A 21630-nucleotide genomic window follows, 5' to 3' on the forward strand; every position below is an offset into this window, starting at 1 on the left:
GACAAGAGAATTTCCAAGCATATGTGTTATCATTACAAACTCCATCCGCCCCATTTGCTTCCTTGGAATCCATCATCCCAGTGCCAGGATTAGCACAATTTGGAGTTCCTGTAACTCTGCTGCGGGCCCTGCGGGAAGGCCTCAAGATTGGGTTTTCTTCTGCTTGAACTTCTGTGCCTTTTCTCTTGCGTCTAGTGTTTAAGAATCCACTGGCAAGAGCTTCCAATGCTTTAGTGGTTAATGGTCGATTTCTTGTGCTTTGCCTCTGGGGTTTCATGATAGGCTGCTCCTCTGCACTACCAGCATTGACAGAGGTTCTCAGTGCCTTGGAATCTTCCATAAGTATGTTTCTATCAGAAGAACAGCATGAGCCATTGGCAGTTGAAGCGACCTGGCTATTTTCCACATTTGTCGCCAGTCGTTCACCATTTTCAGAGTCTGATGGGACTTGTGGTAGGTTTAGATCAATCAATGGCCGGGTTTGAGGTTTATCATTTTTCTCATGAGACAAATCCATACCAACAGAAGTCCCACCGAGAATGACTGTCTCGTCTTCTGGGCTGCCTCCATCTGAAGAACTAATAGATGATGCCTTCTCCCGAGGAGAAGGACCTTCTTGAGAAACATCATTCTTACTTGCCTCTGATGAGCCCAACATGCAATGTGATTTTTCTTGTTTTGACAGAGGACCGACCGACAAACTTTCCGCTCGACTTGTCTCCGCCTTAGCACAAGCAGTCAATCTCCGCCTTTTAATGAGGGGGGCTAAATAGTTTGAATGACCAGATTTCGTTCTCCGACTAAATTGGTGCTTTATATTTCTCCGCAAATGCTTGTCATCAGATGTATTGGTGTTCTGATCCTGGTTATTTTCCACTAGTTTCTTCGCAGCATCAGGACTATTAGTTGACACCCTTTGGGTCAAACTACTACTATGAGATATGGCCTTGGCGTGGTTGGAATTAGTAGTATTCTTTTGACCATTCAATGACATATCAGCAGAGTCTGACTCATCTTGTGAATCCTCGGAGGAATCCCCCCCAGTTACTCTGGAGCTAGTCAGGTTGGAATTATTTATAGTCTCAAGACTCTCAACTGGCAAACTTCTTAGTTCTCTCACTTTGGATGATTTTTCTCCACAAGCCAAACTGGTATCTACAACAGTAAACTTCATAAGATTCAGATTGCATGTAGAAACTCGGGGTTTAAGGTAACAATGACGTTGATGATCAGATGGATCGTCATTGTCCAGCTTTGCCTCTGGGACCCATCCATTTCCTTCCTTGCAGCTGCTCACTCCAGTTTCTTCATCCTCAAGTTCAAGAATTTTTGGTTCAGATGCAACTTTGCTCAAGACATCACTAATAGAATCAAAGTAGTGATCTCCTTTCACAAGTTTCCTTCTTGAGAACTTCTTAACACCAGGAACAAGAAAAACTAGAGAATGTTTGGAGCTGGCACATCCCTCATTCTTAGGTTGTTCAGAGTGCCACCCTCTTGCTAGCAAACGGGGCCAAACAGCTTCCCAGAAAAGATCATTTGATCGAGCTTTGCTCAAACGGAAATCTCCTGTGAGAAACTTGATTATGTCGCTGGATGTAAGAGAGGAGCAAGCTTTACCAATTGGTATTTCAGGACGAACAGAAAAAAATTGATGGATCTTTATAGGCTCCATCACAATGCCTGTAAGACCATCCTTCCCCTTACCAACACCTACTGCTTCAATGAGATTGCAGATGCCAACGGTAATTTTTAAACTGGAGACATATTCTGCTAATGAAGTTCTCCCCTCTGCAAAACTCTTAGAGACCTGATAATGCATTCACAATTTAAATACGGAGAAAAGGAAACAAAACTTCAGTATCAAAGAGACGAGAAGCAAATTTAGCCATATTTATACAATGTATCATGATTTGGAATTAGAGAATTTGTAACATAGATTCACAAAGTTTTGATAAGCAAATAAGATATCTACCTAATATTTATAGAGCTGAGGAAAATTGCATGTAGTACCTACAAAGGGGCTCCACAGTACATGTTTAGCACAGCTTTGGCATTTAGGAACCATAAGTGTGAGAACAGTCGGGTTGTATGGGAGCCATACACAGACCATATGGAGATGGGTGGAAAGAAAGTCTGCTATACTTTATATAGTTCAAATCAAGATGCTTCTTTTATTTCTCATGATTTCATGGAACCTTAGATTTACAAAAATGATTCTAGACGATGATATTTTATTCTTAGTTTAATCCTGATGTCAAATTTTTTTCCATTAACATGGGAGAGAAAAAAAGGTACACAAAGTGCCACAATGAGCTGTCATCCACTTGTGGTCACGTGGGAAGAATACCTTCATTATCTTCTTATTTACATCAGTACTCCCAACTTGGCTTCTAGGAGTTGATTCATCCCTATATCTGATATTTGACTGTCTTGTTTCAGTTGATATGCACTAGTCAGGTGCATGGAAAGTTCAACTGCTCAAGAACTAAATGCCTATCAAGCACAGATCGGGATTTTGGGTTTGTTTGGAACCTAATATAATTTGGAATTCAGAAATTAATGGCAGCTATTTTCAAGGTGCTAGACTCTCTCAAGCACATATTTAAGACACAGGCATTCACATGGTAAGCTCTATTATTATTTATAAGTTTGTATTGTGGTACCTTCTGTTATTTTTAAGACTTCCTCACTATCAACAGATTTAAATATTTACCATGGGAATAATCGTGGAAGGAAGTCAATCCAGTGAAGCCATCTTCCCCATACTATAGTAAGACATTATTTCAAAGCAAATTCTTCAAAAGTCCTTTCAATTTCTGAAAAGCAAAGAAGGAAATCATCTGGAAACTTACAACAGCCGCTATGACCACCCAGTGAAAAAAAATTTCTGTGGCAATCTATCTTTCTCAACCAATCAAAGAGATCCCTCTTAAAACAGTTGTGTTTATGCAACTCCTAGGTATGTTAAGCCTTTTGTTTTGGAGATTAAATCACAATTGAAAGTGAAGCTGACTAGTATCTTCTCAAAATGCAACCATTTTCACTTCTTTTTCTCCATAAATCAATCAGTAATTGAGTAAAAGAAAGGCTTTTGGAAAATCTGACATATGAACAATATAAGCTCAGAATAGTAGCATATATTGTTTGTTGAATATAATGTATTTATAGTATATAACCTTTCCTTGTTAATATAGGATACATGTATGGTAGTTAGGACTCCTAGCCTTGTATATATATATATTTCTCAATTGTAAGTAGATCATTACATTAATGAGAATTAAGGTCTTTCTTCTTTCTCTCTCTCTCAACATGGTATCAGAGCCAAGGAAGAAAACCTAATTTTTTCTTGTTTCCCGTGTCATCAACTCCGGGAAACCTTTCGGTGACCGTGTTTCATTCCGGTCACCTTTCCCATCTTCCAATACTTTCCGGTCATTCGGATCGTCGACAGAAACTACTCACCGCCGGCGAACTTTTCCGGCGAGCTTTTCCGGCGACTTTTCCGGCGACTTTTCCGGCGACGTATTTTTCCGACACCGACTATACCAGAAGGAGCGCCTGGAGGAGATCTACAACTTTTGTGAAGGCACCGGCACCAAAATCCCATCCACGCGCCGTCCACGCGCAAATTTCCGGCCGGCGACTGAATCTCACGCGCCGGCGCGTGAGGGCGCGTGAGGCCTTTTCCGGCGACGCGCCTCCTCCTCCAGCTTCGCCTGACGCCGACCAGCCTCCCTACCTCCCTGGTTCTCCCATCCGAGCCCTGCACATACCTCTTTTGGGGATTTTTGTCTCCGTCGGCCCTCCAAACAGCCTTTCCGGCGAAGCTCCGACTACTTTTTCTCCACTCCAATCCCTGCACGTGCCTTGGGAAGTGTTCTTCTACCTTTCTGGTGGTACCACGCCGCGATCTGAGGCCGTCTCCCTTTTTCGGTGGTGCCACGCCGCAATCTGAAGCCGTATTAGGGCTCTCTTCGATCCAAACATACTTCATTCTTCAGATAAGTAGATATGACTACTAAAAATTCCATTTTTTCCGCTGTTATATCTGGATCTCCTATGATTACTTCGGAGAAATTGGTTGGCAGTGACAATTATCTTTCCTGGTCTGCGTCTGTTGAACTTTGGTTTATGGGTCAAGGATATGAGGATCACTTGATTACACAGGAGGCAGATATCCCTGAGGTTGACCGCGTACAGTGGAGGAAGATAGATGCACAGTTATGTAGTGTATTATGGCAATCGGTTGATCCCAAGATTCTTCTTCATCTTCGGGCCTACAAAACTTGTTTTAAATTTTGGACTCAGGCCAAAGGATTATATACGAATGATATCCAGCGTCTTTATAAGGTGGCTTCTGCAATTGTCCATCTCAGCCAACAGGACTTGGATCTATCTACTTATATTGGCCAGATTGCCTCTCTTAAGGAGGAGTTCTTGACTGTGATGCCTCTTACTCCTGATGTTGGGGCTCAACAAACACAGCTTGACAAGTTCTTCATAGTTCTTACTCTTATTGGCCTCCGTCCGGATCTTGAGCCTGTCCGCGATCAGATTCTTGGTAGTTCATCAGTTCCGTCCTTGGATGATGTGTTTGCTCGCCTCCTCCGTATCTCCTCCACTCAGACTTTGCCATTTGATAGCACTTCAGATTCTTCTGTGTTAGTTTCTCAAACTAACTCTCGAGGAGGCCGTAGTGGTACCCGAGGTAGAGGTCAACGTCCTCATTGCACCTATTGCAATAAACTTGGCCACACTCGCGATCGTTGCTATCAGTTACATGGACGACCTCCTCGCACTGCCCATGTGGCCCAGTCCTCTGATTCTCCGCTGCCTCAAGCTCCGAGCTCTTCCGCATCTCAGGCTTCTGTTGCCTCTGTTGCCCAGCCTGGTAATGCCTCTGCCTGCCTTACCCACACATCTTCTCTTGGACCCTGGATTCTAGATTCTGGAGCTTCTGATCACTTATCTGGTAATAAGGATCTTTTCTCCTCTATTACTACTACCTCTGCTTTACCTAATGTTACCTTAGCTAATGGTTCTCAAACTGTGGCTAAAGGTATTGGTTTGGCCCTTCCTCTGCCTTCTCTACCTCTCACTTCTGTCCTTTATACTCCTGAATGTCCTTTTAATCTTATTTCCATCAGCAAAATCACTCGTACTCTTAATTGCTCTATTACCTTTTCTGATAAATTTGTGACCTTGCAGGACCGGAGTACGGGGAAGACGATTGGCATAGGACGTGAGTCTCAAGGCCTCTATCACCTCACCTCGGATTCATCTCCTGCAGTTTGCATTTCCACTGATGCTCCTCTCCTCATTCACAATCGTCTGGGCCACCCTAGTCTCTCCAAGTTCCAGAAGATGGTCCCTCGTTTTTCCACTTTATCGTCGCTTCCGTGTGAGTCATGTCAGCTTGGGAAACATACTCGTGTCTCGTTCCCAAAGCGTTTGAATAATCGGGCAAAGTCTCCTTTTGAGCTTGTCCACACTGATGTTTGGGGTCCTTGTCGGACTGCGTCTACTTTAGGATTTCAGTATTTTGTCACTTTCATTGATGATTATTCTCGATGTACTTGGTTATTTTTAATGAAAAATCGAGCTGAGTTATTCTCTATTTTCCAGAAATTTTATGCTGAAATCCAAACCCAGTTCAATGTTTCTATTCGTGTGTTACGCAGTGACAATGCCAGGGAATATTTTTCAGCCCCATTTACTTCGTTTATGTCTCATCATGGGATTCTTCATCAGTCTTCTTGTGCTCATACTCCTCAACAAAATGGGGTAGCTGAACGCAAGAATCGACATCTTGTTGAGACAGCTCGTACTCTCCTCCTCCATAGCAATGTTCCTTTTCGTTTTTGGGGGGACGCTGTTCTTACCGCTTGTTATTTGATTAATCGTATGCCCTCCTCTGTCTTACATGATCAGATTCCTCACTCCCTTCTCTTCCCTGACCAACCACTTTATTTCCTTCCTCCTCGTGTCTTTGGTTGTACTTGCTTTGTTCATATTCTCACTCCTGGACAGGACAAGCTTTCCGCCAAAGCCATGAAGTGTCTCTTCTTGGGATACTCTAGACTTCAGAAGGGTTATCGTTGTTATTCCCTTGAGACTCATCGATACTTTATCTCCGCTGATGTCACCTTCTTTGAGGACTCACCATTCTTTTCCACCACTTCTGAGTCTCTTCCTGTTTCTGAAGTCTTGCCTATTCCCATTGTCTCCCCACCTGATGCTATGCCTCCTCGGCCACTTCAGGTTTATCATCGTCGCCCTCGTGTCGTTGCTCCTCTCCCTTTTGCTGAGGCACCTGCTGACTCACTTCCTATCCCTTCGGCTTCACCTACCCCGGCTCTGCCTTCTCCTAATGACTTACCCATTGCTGTTCGGAAAGGTACTCGCTCTACTCGTAATCCTCATCCTATTTACAATTTTTTGAGTTATCATCGATTATCTTCACCCTATTCTGCTTTTGTTTCTGCTATATCCTCTGTTTCTCTTCCAAAGAGCACCCATGAAGCTCTTTCCCATCCAGGCTGGCGACAGGCAATGGTGGATGAAATGGCTGCTCTGCACTCTAATGGCACTTGGGATCTTGTTGTTTTACCCTCGGGTAAATCTACCGTTGGTTGTCGTTGGGTTTACGCAGTTAAGGTTGGTCCTGATGGTCAGGTTGATCGCCTTAAGGCCCGCTTAGTTGCTAAAGGCTATACTCAGGTTTATGGTTCTGATTATGGTGACACATTCTCTCCGGTTGCCAAGATTGCTTCTGTTCGTCTGCTTCTCTCCATGGCTGCCATGTGTTCTTGGCCTCTTTATCAATTGGATATTAAAAATGCCTTCCTTCATGGTGATCTTGCCGAGGAAGTTTATATGGAGCAACCTCCTGGTTTTGTTGCTCAGGGGGAGTCTGGTTTAGTATGCAGGTTACGCCGTTCTCTATATGGCTTGAAACAATCTCCTCGAGCATGGTTTAGCCGTTTTAGTTCTGTTGTTCAAGAGTTTGGCATGCTTCGCAGTACAGCAGACCATTCAGTTTTCTATCATCATAACTCTTTGGGGCAGTGTATTTATCTGGTTGTTTATGTGGACGACATCGTCATTACAGGCAGTGATCAGGATGGTATTCAGAAACTAAAGCAACACCTTTTTACCCACTTTCAGACCAAAGACTTGGGGAAACTCAAGTATTTCTTGGGAATTGAGATAGCTCAATCCAGTTCTGCTGTGGTCCTTTCCCAAAGGAAGTATGCTTTAGACATCCTGGAAGAAACTGGTATGTTAGACTGTAAACCGGTAGACACACCTATGGATCCGAATGTCAAACTTGTACCAGGACAGGGGGAGCCTTTAGGAGACCCCGGGAGATATCGACGGCTCGTAGGTAAATTGAACTATCTCACCATTACTCGTCCAGACATTTCTTTTCCTGTGAGTGTTGTTAGTCAATTCCTACAGTCACCATGTGATAGCCATTGGGATGCTGTAATCCGCATTCTTCGATATATCAAAAGTACACCAGGCCAAGGTGTGTTGTACGAGAACAGAGGTCATACTCAGGTTGTTGGTTACACAGATGCAGATTGGGCTGGCTCACCCACAGATAGACGTTCCACTTCAGGGTACTGTGTTTTTATTGGAGGTAATCTAATATCTTGGAAGAGTAAGAAACAAGATGTAGTGGCCAGATCTAGCGCTGAAGCCGAGTATCGAGCTATGGCTTTGGCAACATGTGAACTCATATGGTTGAGACATCTTCTTCTAGAGTTGAAATTTGGAAAGGATGAACAGATGAAACTCATATGTGATAACCAGGCCGCATTACATATTGCATCCAATCCAGTCTTTCATGAAAGGACCAAACATATTGAAGTTGACTGTCATTTCATTAGAGAGAAGATCGCATCAGGATGTGTTGCTACAAGTTTTGTTAATTCAAATGATCAACTAGCTGACATCTTCACTAAATCTCTCAGAGGTCCTAGGATTAAATATATTTGTAACAAGCTTGGTGCATATGACGTATATGCTCCAGCTTGAGGGGGAGTGTTGAATATAATGTATTTATAGTATATAACCTTTCCTTGTTAATATAGGATACATGTATGGTAGTTAGGACTCCTAGCCTTGTATATATATATATTTCTCAATTGTAAGTAGATCATTACATTAATGAGAATTAAGGTCTTTCTTCTTTCTCTCTCTCTCAACATTGTTGAAGTAACAAGCAACTTCACGCATTCTACACTAACATAAACTCTTAATGTTCTCCACATTTCACTTCATATGAAGACATGGTGCTAGGGTAGAACACCCGGAGGTCATAGAGATGCCTTGAAAGTGAAATTTTTTTGGAAAACATCAAGACATGGTGATGCTGGATGTAGACTATTCAAAAGCATGACATACTGACTTCATAATCATCTCTCTCTTTCTATATATATATACACATATGTATGCCTGTAAGCATGCATGCACATCTACATCGTGGAAAGCATCAAGGCATGTTGATACAAGATACATACTATCCCAAAGCATGGCATATCATTTCACAATCATGTAGAGACATCTCTCTCTCCCTGTGCGTTTGTAGAAGCAAAAAAACAAAAAGATGAAGAGGAAAGGTCAAATGGTTTAGAATCTTTTAGAAAGCCCTAAAAGAAAAATCAAAAAGCAATGGAATGAAAGAGAATTTTCTTCATCAATTTGACCGTAATGCATGGGGGGAAAAAAAAAAAAGCTAGAGTTAGCATAAAAATACAGCTTCAGAACTTTCTGCCATTAGAGATGACACGACATGTTGACATTTTTCATTGTCTCTCTCATTTGACACTTGCTGATGATAAATGAACCTTATATTAGTTCCATTTCATTTACTGGACAAGTGGGAAACAGACTTCCCCAACAAAATTAGCAGCACTAATAAATATCAATTTTTAGAACAATTAGCAGCACTAATACATATCATTTTTAGAATAATTTTATCCCATATCTCATGGTATTTTCAGAAGAGAAACATGAAGAAAACCAAGATCTACAAACTATATGAAGGCTAAAGTCTACAATACAAAGGTGAAGTTATGAGTAAGAAATAATATAACAAGCATAAAGCACTAAGTGGAAGTAGAAATACTTATTGCAGGATATATTGCGAATAACATAGCAACTTAGTTGGAACACATTGCAAAAGAAACAATGAATAGTTCACCCCTGGAGATATAATTAAGAACAAGTGAATCAGATTCTATAAATAAAAGACATGCCACAAATGTAGCAATGAAATTGTGAATACCTCCAGCAGTGTATTTTGGCATTCCTGTGAAACCTGGGGAAGCAAACGAGATAACAATTCCTGCTGTCTCCATCCTGTAAAAATCTTCTGCCCATGTATACACTTCCTACGTCGCATCTTCCGACAATCTGACCATCTACGGTATCCATCAGATCTATAGAACTTCCCATAATAAAAGGACAGTATATCTCCCATCCCTTTGCTCTCAATGAATCTTTTTACCTGAATAAGATTCTTTCCAAATATATATAAACCGAGGATAAAACTATCCACTTCAATATCACTCCAAGAGTCACCTAATGAACCAGGAACTGTAAGGTAACTTTTGCTTCCATGCATTTGATCCAGGTCAGTGCTTCCCATCACCTTGGAGTCAGGGCTTGTTGCTGTTGATTCCTTTCCAGGGTTCAACGTAACATCCAAAGATTCAACTTTGAGTTTTGAACCTTTCTTATTTGAATTAATCTGGCTTCTTTTTCTGTTTTTAGATTCCAAGGGCCCATTTTTATTAACTGAATCATCAGAATTATTAAACCCAATCCCTCCATCTTTAATGTTAGTTACTTCATCCAGAACCTGCACAATAGGGATGGGCAATCCCATTAGAAAGGAATGGGAAACATCGACAATGACTTCTGCATCAGCTGGGTTCACCAAAAGCTTATCACGCTCACTTTCTGTGATCATGAGAGGAATTTCGACCTGATACTCATAACCCACTCGAGGATGCACGAGTGGTTCTCCAAATATATCATTTATATCAGGAGAATCCGGATGAAGTAACTGGTCAGAAGTTGTTTCTTCAATGCACTTGTCATCGTGATCCTGATGAGCTGAATCCATCTGCCAAAGAATGAAGATTAAGAAACACCCGAGAAACAAACTCAAACAAACTGTGATGGAATAAAATTTTGGCAATATGAGATACAATATGAGATACAAGAACTCACTCCACAATGCCATAGAAAATTAATAAAGCTACACAACTCAAAGAAGAAACAAAATAAGAAATTAAATGTCAGGAACTCAAAACAATCCACAAAAATAAAAATAAATAAATAAATAAATAAAGGAAGAAGAATAAGAACAATAATAAATGGGGAAGAAATAGAAAAAGTAGATACATCCTTCATCTTGACACCCTCTTGAAGAGTACCAAGTGGTGACAGATATCATTGAAATCAAGACATTCTCACTCATAATTGGCATATAAGTAGCAAGTCACAATCACTTTTACCAATAGAAACCATGTTGCAAGAAGATATGCAGTCCCTAAGAAATCTATTTCATTTTCCAATCAAGTGTGTTTCCCGAGGATGTTGAAACAAATTCAAACAATGCCCTAAATTTTCTGCAAAATGTATCTGGAAGCAGGATACAAGACATATCTGTTCCGAGCAAAATGCTGAAAACACAGGGAGAACAACCAAAACATCCATGGTAATATATAACATAAATCACTTCATGCTTGTTTCATGCTGATATCATTGATTTCACTTCTAAACACGCAACCATTGGGTAAAGTTTTGGATCCATATTTTCCAGTTTCACTTCTGGTCATGTTTGATTTCACATTTGGTTCCATTTTCATGACATTTGGGGCTCAGTTCAATACCTAGTAGGCAGTAGTGAGGTTAAGAATATTTTGAGTAGCTATTTAAAATGAGTTCATTCCCAACCTAGAAGACATCTCACTCTATTGTTATCCCCAAATTTATAACTTTCTCCTAAAACAAATCATAAGAAATGCTCTCTTGTAAGCAGATGAAATACTAGAACTATGTAAGCTTTACAGGATGTTTCTCCCACAGTATCAACACAAATGCATCATCAGCGGATCTGTTTATGGAAAGAACTACATATACACACGCAAAAAGACTGATAAATTTCAAAGAGCTCCTTTAACCATAATATGCCAGCCGAATCACTACTTTGTATTCCCAGATTCAATAACAAAAGTGCATAAGGCTCAACAAGCAAAGTGAAACCTTTGAGAATATAAAGAACAATCAAAAGGACAAGGGTTCTTCAGTCCACCAAAACTACAAAACCAAAAATGAAAAACTAAATAGATGTAACCTAAGATCAGTTTAGAAAGAGAGATTCTCCATTTTTCTATCAGAAACCAATCACTGGATTAACCACAAGTATTGTGAACAAATATCAATATGTTGACAGCACAGCAAAAGCCACCAACCATTTTTGCAAAAACACCATTAATTGTCCTAAATTTGAACAACATTTTTCAGAACACAATTCCCAGTCTCCCCCTCTCTCCAATGATCCAATCCAATCAGTGGGAATGCTCAATCTGTAATTGCAAGTATTCCCAACAAGGAAACAAGCATTGACACATCGAGGACACAATAAAACCCACATACTAGATTGCTACATACCAAGCACGAAACGCCATTATCAAGACAACACATCCAAGCAGGGTTCTGAAAATTACCAACCCCAAACAAAACAACCAACCCCAGATCTATTTCCACACAGGATTCAAGAACAAAACCAATCAAACACGTTCACAACATCAAAAGATAATACCAAACGAAAAACAAATACCAAAAATCAAACACGACCAAACAACAAAACGAACACCCAGACTAAAAACTTCACAAAACCAAACCTGTAACACTTCAATCTGAACAAACAGTGCAATCACCGAGAACCCAAAATTCATATCAAGAATCATCAGGTGATCCCATCAAAATTTACCTCATTCAAACACACACAACAGTACAAAACACCAAGCACACTACATTAAGCCACCAAACCAGCAAAGAGGAACATGCACAGAAAAATGAGAGGAGGAGAATCATTCACCTCCATGTAAAAGCTCCAAAGGGTGAAAGCCCACGTGAGAGAAGAAACCTGCGCAAATGGGTCTTCATTGTTATGCGGTGATTCACCTCTATTATCCACTTTTTTGATGAAAACACATCGAAAAAAGAAGAAAAAGACAAGCAACAAAGACATACACTTAGAGAGAATAAGAGAGAGAGAGACAGTGGTTACCTAGTTCAGGAGAGCCAAGCCTTCTTGAACAAACTTGAATTCGTGGGGGCTTAGAGAGAGAGGGAGAGAGAGGGGGAAGAGGCCAAGACGAATGAGAAAGCCAAAGTCTTTCCCTTGCGTATAGAGAGAGGGCTAAGGAGAGAAAATTGCTTGTCTATACGAGCTTTTTAGTGAGAGAAAGTGACCACATGAGCGAGAGGCTTTTATTAAAGGTTTTTTTCGTGGGTTCCATGATGATTAGGATTTTGCTCCCCTCATATTAATTAAATTTTTTATTAATTAATTTTTTATAATTAATAATTATTATGACATAAAAAATATTAAATAATATTTTTATTTAATATTTTTATTATAATTATATTTTAATGAGTTGTAATCAAAATTTCAAATAAATATCGATTTAATTAAAATTAACCCCTCTAAGTGATGTATTAAACTTTATTTAATAATAATTTTAACCTAAGTATTGGGATATAATAATGTTACTCTTAATTCCGATAATGAATAACCTAAAAGATGTAAATCGAATATCATAAAAGATTTTACCTATCCTCATTGAATATCAATTATTTTTTAAATGAAATTGTCAAAATCCTGAACCAAGAATTAGTACAAGATAAAAAAATCATGCGCTCAAACCGTCATCCCAAGAGATGTATTATTGGGTTGTAACGAAGTTGCTCTAAAATCTAAGAATGGATTATCCAAATGATAATATTTGAATGTCATAAAAGAGTTGATTTAGAGTACACTTGATAATAATTCTAAAAAGTGTTTTTAGTCTTTCTAATATTTAAAAAATAAAAACGGTTAAAAAAACGAGAAATATTTTCCAGAATCAGTATCAAACTCACTTTTAAAGTGTGTTTAACATTGATTCTAAAAAGTATTTCTAACCATTATAATACTTAAAAGATAAAAATCTTTAAATGATAAAAAGACTATAAACACTTCCTAAAATCACTACTAAATACACTTATAATTTTAAAAAGCGTTTCTAATTTTTCTAACATTTGAATGATAAAAAATTTTAAATATTAGAAATATTAAAAGCACTTCATAAAATCACTACCAAACAGGCTCTTAGAGTCCATTCGAAAAGTGTTTTTTGAAAAGAAAATCAGATGTTAAGAAAAACATTTTTAAAATTTTGAAACATTGCTTATAATGTCATGTGAAAAAATGCTTGAAAAGTGATTTTCCTAAAAATATTTTTAAAGAAAATATTTTCACTAAAAATATTTATGAGTAAAAACACTGTTATATTCGCTCTAACTAAAATCAACTGATTTTTGAATATATATATATATAATTTATTTTATTTTTTCGTGTGATACGAAGATGATGAGATTTATTACCAACCATACTATAAAAACAAAAATATTACAAATAAAAATGGGGAAAATAGGAAAATCCCTTTGAAAGGTTGAAATGGATGTTTGAAAGTCACATAGAAAAAGAGGCATAAAGTCATGAATGCCATGATGGGCATGTAAAATGGTGCATTAGGACGGTCCAAACCACTGTCAATTAAATTAAAATATAAAGATAGCATATAGTTTTTATACCTAAAATTACAATAATGTGGGGCCTCAATACAAATAGAAAAAGGTAAGTACAATTGTTAGGGGAAATAGTCTCTACTCATCATATTTAGTTTGTTTACTACATTTGCATTAATGGCTAGATGATAGAGACCACATGGTCTTAACCATATTATTGGTTCTTTGAATAGAGTTTGACTGCTTGGGGGCTAGGACTAGTTCCAAGCCTTTCCAAACCCATTATTATGTTACTTCTTCTTTTTTTTTTTTTAATTCTTTTTTACAATCCTCTACTATATAGACAGAAAAAATAAAAAATAAAAATCATGGGGGTTAAGGGTAAATTCCAAAATTGAGCTTAATATTGCCCACTTCATGATGGTGTAAATTTTTAGAAAGATTGATAATTTAAAAATAAAAATAAAAATAAAGTAAGATTAAATAGATAGTAAAATCAAAAAAAAAAAAAAAAAAAACTATTTGATAATTGTGTTTGAAAAATGTTTTATGTTCTTTAGCATGGAAAATAGTTTTTTAAGTTAGAAATAAATTTGATAATTTTTTTTATTAACAATTATTCTTTGAGAGTATTTTGAAAATAGGTTTTTCATGCAATATTCTAATATAAAAAAAGTTGAAAATACTAAAAAAAAAAAAATAATTTTGAGTTAAATACATTTTATCATTTTAATCTTTCACAAGTTCTATGTTTCGCCTCTTTACATTCAAAATTCAATATTTTATCCTTCAAATTTATTAAAAGAAATCAATGAACACCGTGCTAAAGTGTAAAGACAAGACTAAAATGTAAAGAAAAACATATGTTGTCTAAGATCGAGTATGTCATACTTCTCTACTATATACGAAAAATCATAAATAGATATGCAAATATCTCTTTAAAATCTTATGGCTATCACATTTGAAGGCATATTCTATTTTTAATTATTTTCACTTATTTTCTAGGAGTTATTTTAAAGAATAATTATACAAATACGTATAATAATTAAAAATAAAATATTAGATTTTGAAGTATATTTAAATGTAATAAAAAACAAGTTAAAAACATTTCAAATTCCTCTAAATAGACATTGTTTTACAAAGCATTGAAAAATAATTTTCAAACACTGCTATCAAAATTGTTTTTTAGATCTATTTTTTAAAAAAGTTATCAAATAAGATCTATTTTTCTTGAAAATAAGTCAAAACTATTTTAAAGATGAAAGCTCATCTAGAAAATGTTATCAATATTCTCCAAAACTTTGTTTTATTATTTTTGAATAATAAAAAAAATCAAGTTTAATAGTCTAAATGAAGTTTAGATGTATCGTTGACTTTTGACTCACTACCCAATAATTTAACCTTTCGAGAAATCTTAACTCGAATAAAAAAAAAAAAATTGTAAGATTAAATAGATAGTTGAAGAAATATATATATATATATATATATATATATATATTATATATATATATATATTATATATATATATATATATATATTATATATTTAATATTATGTTTGATTTATGGAAAATATTAAAAAAAAAGGAAAATAAATAAAAAAATTATTTTCTTATATTGATACCAAAAAAATAAATATAATTAGAATTATTTATAAATTATTTAATCTTTATAGATAATATGGAAAGATAAGTCAAAAGAATTTGAAAAATATATAAAATCATTTATTAACTTTAATTTATTTTTATTTTTTATACTTTTTTATTTTATTTTTTTCTTTATTTCCTCTCCCTCGTATTTCTTGCTCAAAATTTCAGGAACTATAATTAAGGCAAAGCTTTGTTTTTATTCTTTTTAAGATAATAGAAAAAAAAAATTCAAAGTTCAAAATTCATTTTTATGTTTCATTCTTTTTGTTAAGACACGTGTCGTTGTCCCATATAGTCAGATGAGCTGGAGAGGTGCCAATTCCAAACCCTAAAAATTAAATTAATATTACTTTTATTTTTAAATTCTTAATTCAAAATTCTTTCCAAATTATTTAATTGTAATCTCTAAATAGCCTAATGTGGAGACAATCTCCTCATTTGATAATTTTAAGATTACATAAACTTCAAATACTCTTGAATGGAGTTTACCCTCGGTGTCACTTGTCTAAACTACACGTGATTTTATGAATACTTACGCAATAATACCCTTGAAATAGATCGTTATGACAATTAGGGAGATTTTCATCTCCTCAAGATTAGTATATGAATTGAGGAGTAAGACTCAAAGATATCATATATCAAGTAAATCTATATACTTTTTTTTTAATAGCAAATTTGTGTTCTGTAATTTCTAAACCCTATAATTTTTACATCCACAAAGTCTCCAATAGACTTTGTTAGTAATTTTCCACGTAAATTGATGTATTCTTGTATGATTAAATCACTCTACATCATCTCTCATTTTTTTAAGAGAAATTTTGTCATTTTAGTACAATTTTTTTTTTTTTTATAAAAAAAAAAAAAAAAAAACTTCTTTTAAAATATTAGAGATGAAGTTGAGAATTTAATTGTACAAGGACATGACTATTTACAAGGAAAACCATCCATCAAGTCTACCAGAGATTTTGTCGACGTAAAAACCACGGGATCTAGAAACCGTAAAACATAAATCCACTATCGAAAAAAAAGCACATAAGTTTACCTAATGAATACTATTTTAAGTTTGCCCTAGTACTCATACCAATTTTACGTCTACAATGCAACACTACATATACACTTAGTGAACACCTCAACACACCAAGAAGATGCAAATCTCTCTTACGAACTCAAGAAATAAAGTTTAGGTGCATGAGTTCGTTAGAAAACTTCCTCAATACACATATATTAAAGAAAAGTTAATGGATGTGGAATAATTTATGAAAAGTTAAGAATGTTAGAAAGATTTGGAAAGATATCATATTTATTAAAAGAACAAAAAAAAAGTATTTAAGGAACTTAAAGAAGCTCACGGAGATTTGAAAAGATCTTCTTCTTTTTTTCTTTTTCTTTTTGCTTTTTATGATAAGAAGAATTTACAAACATTTATTTTTAAAATTCTTAAATTAAATTATTTTCCAAATTATTTTTATTATTTGGAAATGTTTTCCTTTTTAATTTCTTTCAAAATTAACTTTACGTATTTTAAATTCTTAATTTTTTTACAAATAAAAAAAAGAAATATTTGTAAATGTATTTGGAAAAATAGTCTATACATATATATATATATATATATATATATATATATATATATATATATACTAAGGTTAGAAAAAAATGGAAAGTAGAAGAATAATAATTAGACTACCCCATTAATTGAAGTTCTAAGTGATGGGCAATACCCAACTAGACCAAATAGACATGGGCCATGTGAGAGTCCATCAACCCAATAGGCATGGACCATGTGAGAGCCCATTATTAACTTACATATTTGTATTGATTTTCTAATAAAAATACGAAGAAATGTAAAATCTTAATGAAAAATTATAAAAATTTATATATTTTTAAATTATTTTATTTTTATATAAAAGAGAAAAAGAGAGAAATAAATTTGGAGAAGTAGGTTAAAAAAATTATACTAAGTCAAAATTATATTTTTATTTTCTCTTTTTTATTTTTTAACTTTCTCCTTAAATTTTCAAAATGACATGAAAAATTAAGGTCCTATTTGGCCATTGTTTTCCAAAAAAATTATGAAAAATAGTTTTTGAAAAATGTTCTTTAATATTTTATAAAACAAAAATTTATTTAAAAACCTAAAATATTTTAATATTTTTAAAAATAATTTTTTTATCTGGTACTTTATTTTTAATCATTCTACTTACTTTTATAATTATTTTCTAAAACAATTCTTGAATAAACAAAAGAAAACAATATAAAGCAACTAAAATATATTTTATAAAAATACTTTATTTCTGTTTTTAAAAACAAACAACACAAACATTTTTTCGTTGTCAAACGTATTTTTTATTTTTTATTTTGAAAAATAGAAAACTATTCTCTAAAATAGTTATCAAATACGGCCTAACTTATTTGACCTCTTAATGTATGCTTGTTTATTAAATAAAAATAATAATTAATTATAATTTGATATTTATTTATTTTATTATAAAAGAAATATATGCATAGAGTTATCATGTCGTTGAAATATTTTTTAAAACACAAATTTTTCTAAAATTACCTAAAGTTTTGAAATTTTGTTTTTTTTTTTTTTTATAATTTTATTAAATAATTAAAAATATATATAATATCAATTTTATTACCTATCTAGTCCACACTTGCAGGTGGAACAAACCTAGTAATATAAAACAAATCAAAATTTATTTATTTATTTTTTTTTGAATATGAATCCATTATAAAATTATAGTCATATATTACCTAAAGGCAAAAAAATTAAAAATTAAAAAAGAAAAAAAAAAAAAAAAAAAAAAGGAAAAATATTGGTAATTCAAAAGGCTGCGTTTGAGGGCTAACCTTTGAAGAGGAACCCACCTAACTTAGTAACTAACGATGTACCTAACTCCAGCCCTACAGAATTAAAAACCAATGGCCTGCATTGCCGCCAATTTTCCACAAGACTCAATCGACGGTGGCTATTCAATCCACATCTTCCCCCAAAGACTCTATCCAACCGTCAAAATTCAATTTATCAAAAACCACATCTTTAACGGTTGAAAACGGCCAATCTTCGCCGCAATTCGAGCTGACTCTTCGTCATCGAAAACCTAACCCACCACCACTACACACTCGCAGTCAACTCCCAAAACGCTGCGTTTTTGGATCTTCTCTATGGGCTCTTCACGAGATTCGAGCTTCTCTGTTAAATTAATCCAAATTAATTAATATGAAATGGTTAAATTAACTCCAAAAGATTAAACTCCACGGTTTCCCAGCTCAAAAGTTGCCTCTGCGTGAGTAATTTTGTGAAGTTTTGAGTGGGGCAGAGGACCTTTTGAGTGTTTCTGAAGTTTTAGCGGGAGAAAGTTGAGTTTTTGATTGGTTCGGAGGGCGAATTTTCCGGGTTTGTGAGGTTTTAGTGAGAGAAAGTTCAGTTTTGATGTTTTTAGAGAGAGATTTTGTGGGCCTGTGAAGATGCAGTGTGGGATGGTTTAATTTTTTTATGTTTTTGGAGAGAAGCTTTGTGGGTTTGTGCAGAGTCTTAGTGAGAGAAATATGTGAGAATCAGGTGAAGTTTTAGTGAGAGAAAGTCGTCTTTTTTAAATGGTTTAGAGACGGGGAATGGTGGGTTTTCAGGAAGAGAGTTTTATTTATTTATTTGCTTTTAGAGAGAGAAAAATCTTGGAGTCTTTCTGAAGTTTTTAGTGAGAGAAAGTTGTTTCTTCATAATAAATTTATAGAGAGAAAAATGGAACTCTTTGTGGAGTTTTGAGAGAGGAACTTCGACGGATGTCTCAGTGAGGGAAAGTTCTTGAGAATTTTCTATCAGAAAGAAAGAGGAATTTTCATCAGAGCTTCAAATCCAAGTAGGCCCAAGTGAGTGATTCTGCTTCTTGATCATTTTGTCATATCTTTCTTTCAGTTTCTTATTTGAACATGAATTTTAATTAAGATCAAGAAGCTTTATTTCTGTTCTGTCCTATTGAATTTGTTTAAAATTGGGTTTAGTTTTTACATTAATACTCTGTTTGGTTGCTGAGAAACCAGAAGAAAGTGAAAAGAAAGTATGATGTTACAATCTTATGTCTTATACTGTCTTGGTTTCTGGAAAAATTGCTCTGGACTTTGCTTTGGCTTCTCTATTTTTCTCCACTTGCATCAAATTAACCCTCTGTTTGGCTGCCAAGAATAAGAAAAGAAAAGGTAGTAAAAACTCTGAATCTTGCCACTAATGTTATTTTTCCAGACAATGAATACCTCAACCAACCTCATAGTTGAATCTACCATTCAAAACTGAATTCCTTTTCCTTTGCTTTTCCTGCATTTTCTCAGCAACCAAAAGCAGCATAACTGCATATCCATTTCTTCCCAAGTTTCAGAATTCAGCTCATTTGAATCCCTAATCATTGAATGTAAATCAGGCTGAAAACATCTGGGGAAGAAGAGAAAGAACCGAAAATTGGTGGAAAGAAAATTCAAAGATTTCCCAGTTAAGGATGGTGAACTTGTGCTTTCCAAAATGTAGACTGCTAAGGGTAATGGGCACGCTTCAAATTATATTGGGAGGCCTTGTTATAATTGTAAGCATATCTAGTCTCTTCAGGTTCTACTCCGCCGGGTTTTTCCTGCACAATGAAGATATTTGTCGCCATTTCTATGGCTTCAAGGAAGATTATGAGGGCTTTGATATCAAGGCGTTGTCCGCACGGGTTGAGGAAGTACTAGCCCAGATGGAAAGTTTACAGAACAAGCTTGAATCGACAGTACAACAGATGGAGAAGAACAAGGAGTCTATGGCTGCCAACATTTCAAAAACTGAATATAAAAAGTTCTTGGAGGAGGAGGTGATTCAGCCCCTTTACAGTGCTCACATTTCTCTCAGACAGATTCGGTTTCCCAGGGCTGAAGGGATTGGGAATGCGACGATTAAGGAGGAGCCCTTGATCAATTCCTTTGTAGTGGAAGAGATTCGGAAATATATAACCCCAAAGGAGAACAGGCTTGGGAGGATCAATATTTATGGAACAGGGAAGGTATACAACACTATAGGACATGCTTGTGTGCTAATGAAGAAGGAATTGGAAGAGTACATGGACTATGATATTGGGTCGTATTGTAAAGATGATTGGAATCAAGCCCAGAAGCTCATGATCAACGGCTGTGATCCATTGCCCAGAAGGCGGTGCCTGACAAGGGCATCGAAGCTCTATTTCAGGCCGTATCCAATCAATGAGTCTCTCTGGAGAATACCAGATGGTAGAAATGTAAGGTGGAGTAACTATCAGTGCAGGAACTTTGAATGCTTATCGAGCAAGAATCCGAAGAGGGGGTATTCAAAGTGTGCTGGGTGTTTTGAGATGGAGAATGAAAAGCTTAAATGGGTGACCAACAGCTCACTGCCTGTAGATTTCTTGATAAGGGATGTTCTGGGAATCAAGCCGGGCGAGATCAGGATAGGCCTGGACTTTGGTATTGGTACTGGGACTTTTGCAGCAAGGATGAGGGAACAGAATGTTACTATCATCTCAACTGCTCTCAATCTTGGGGCTCCTTTCAGTGAGACAATCGCACTTAGGGGCCTGATTCCTCTGTATGTGACACTGAATCAACGGCTCCCCTTCTTTGATAACACCATGGACTTGATTCATACAAGTGGGTTCATGGATGGCTGGCTGGACCTGCAGCTGATGGACTTCATCTTATTCGACTGGGATCGGATCTTAAGGCCTGGAGGGTTGCTATGGATCGACCGGTTCTTTTGTGACAGGAAGGCTCTGGATGACTACATGTACATGTTTCTGCAGTTCAGGTACAAAAAACACAAGTGGTCTATTTCTCCCAAATCAGGAGATGACGTTTTTCTTTCTGCATTGCTGGAGAAACCTCCAAGATCCCTATGATCATACAGTGTTAATTGCCTTTTCCTTGTTTTTAATGATCTTAAGCTATGAACTCCAACATATTTTCTTGTGACTTGTACTCTCAAATGTTATCTCAAGTGTTTATATACAGAATTTTCCTGCAGATATGTTGTGTTCTAATCATCTTTTCTGTTCTTTCTGGTTGTCTTTTCGCCTCATATAATTCTAGGATTCCTCATCTTCTTCACTAGTAACCTCAGGCATGCTGCATTGCTGCCATTAGTTGCGGGTTCAGTCCTAATACTACCA

The 21630-nt window shown here is 35.7% G+C and overlaps 2 protein-coding genes across 2 annotated transcripts; one reads left to right on the plus strand and one right to left on the minus strand.

Moving 5' to 3' along the window:
* Nucleotides 1-4: 4 nt before the first annotated feature.
* On the minus strand, nucleotides 5-12478 carry LOC117910548 (the record flags this gene model as incomplete). Its single annotated transcript, XM_034824647.1, has 4 exons — nucleotides 12317-12478; nucleotides 12125-12172; nucleotides 9299-10141; nucleotides 5-1810 (listed from the first exon to the last, which is right to left on the minus strand). Coding segments are annotated over exons 2-4 (2655 nt in total), but the record flags the coding sequence as incomplete, so codon positions are not given.
* A 6654-nt stretch (nucleotides 12479-19132) lies between these two features.
* On the plus strand, nucleotides 19133-21486 carry LOC117910536. The gene is made up of 2 exons (XM_034824640.1): nucleotides 19133-19336; nucleotides 19882-21486. The coding sequence occupies exon 2, from the start codon at nucleotides 19957-19959 to the stop codon at nucleotides 21358-21360; it is 1404 nt and encodes a 467-aa protein (XP_034680531.1). The 5' UTR covers nucleotides 19133-19336; nucleotides 19882-19956; the 3' UTR covers nucleotides 21361-21486.
* Nucleotides 21487-21630: the final 144 nt, after the last annotated feature.

Source organism: Vitis riparia, unplaced genomic scaffold (assembly GCF_004353265.1).
Source record: "Vitis riparia cultivar Riparia Gloire de Montpellier isolate 1030 unplaced genomic scaffold, EGFV_Vit.rip_1.0 scaffold774_pilon_pilon, whole genome shotgun sequence".
Lineage (NCBI taxonomy): Eukaryota > Viridiplantae > Streptophyta > Magnoliopsida > Vitales > Vitaceae > Vitis > Vitis riparia.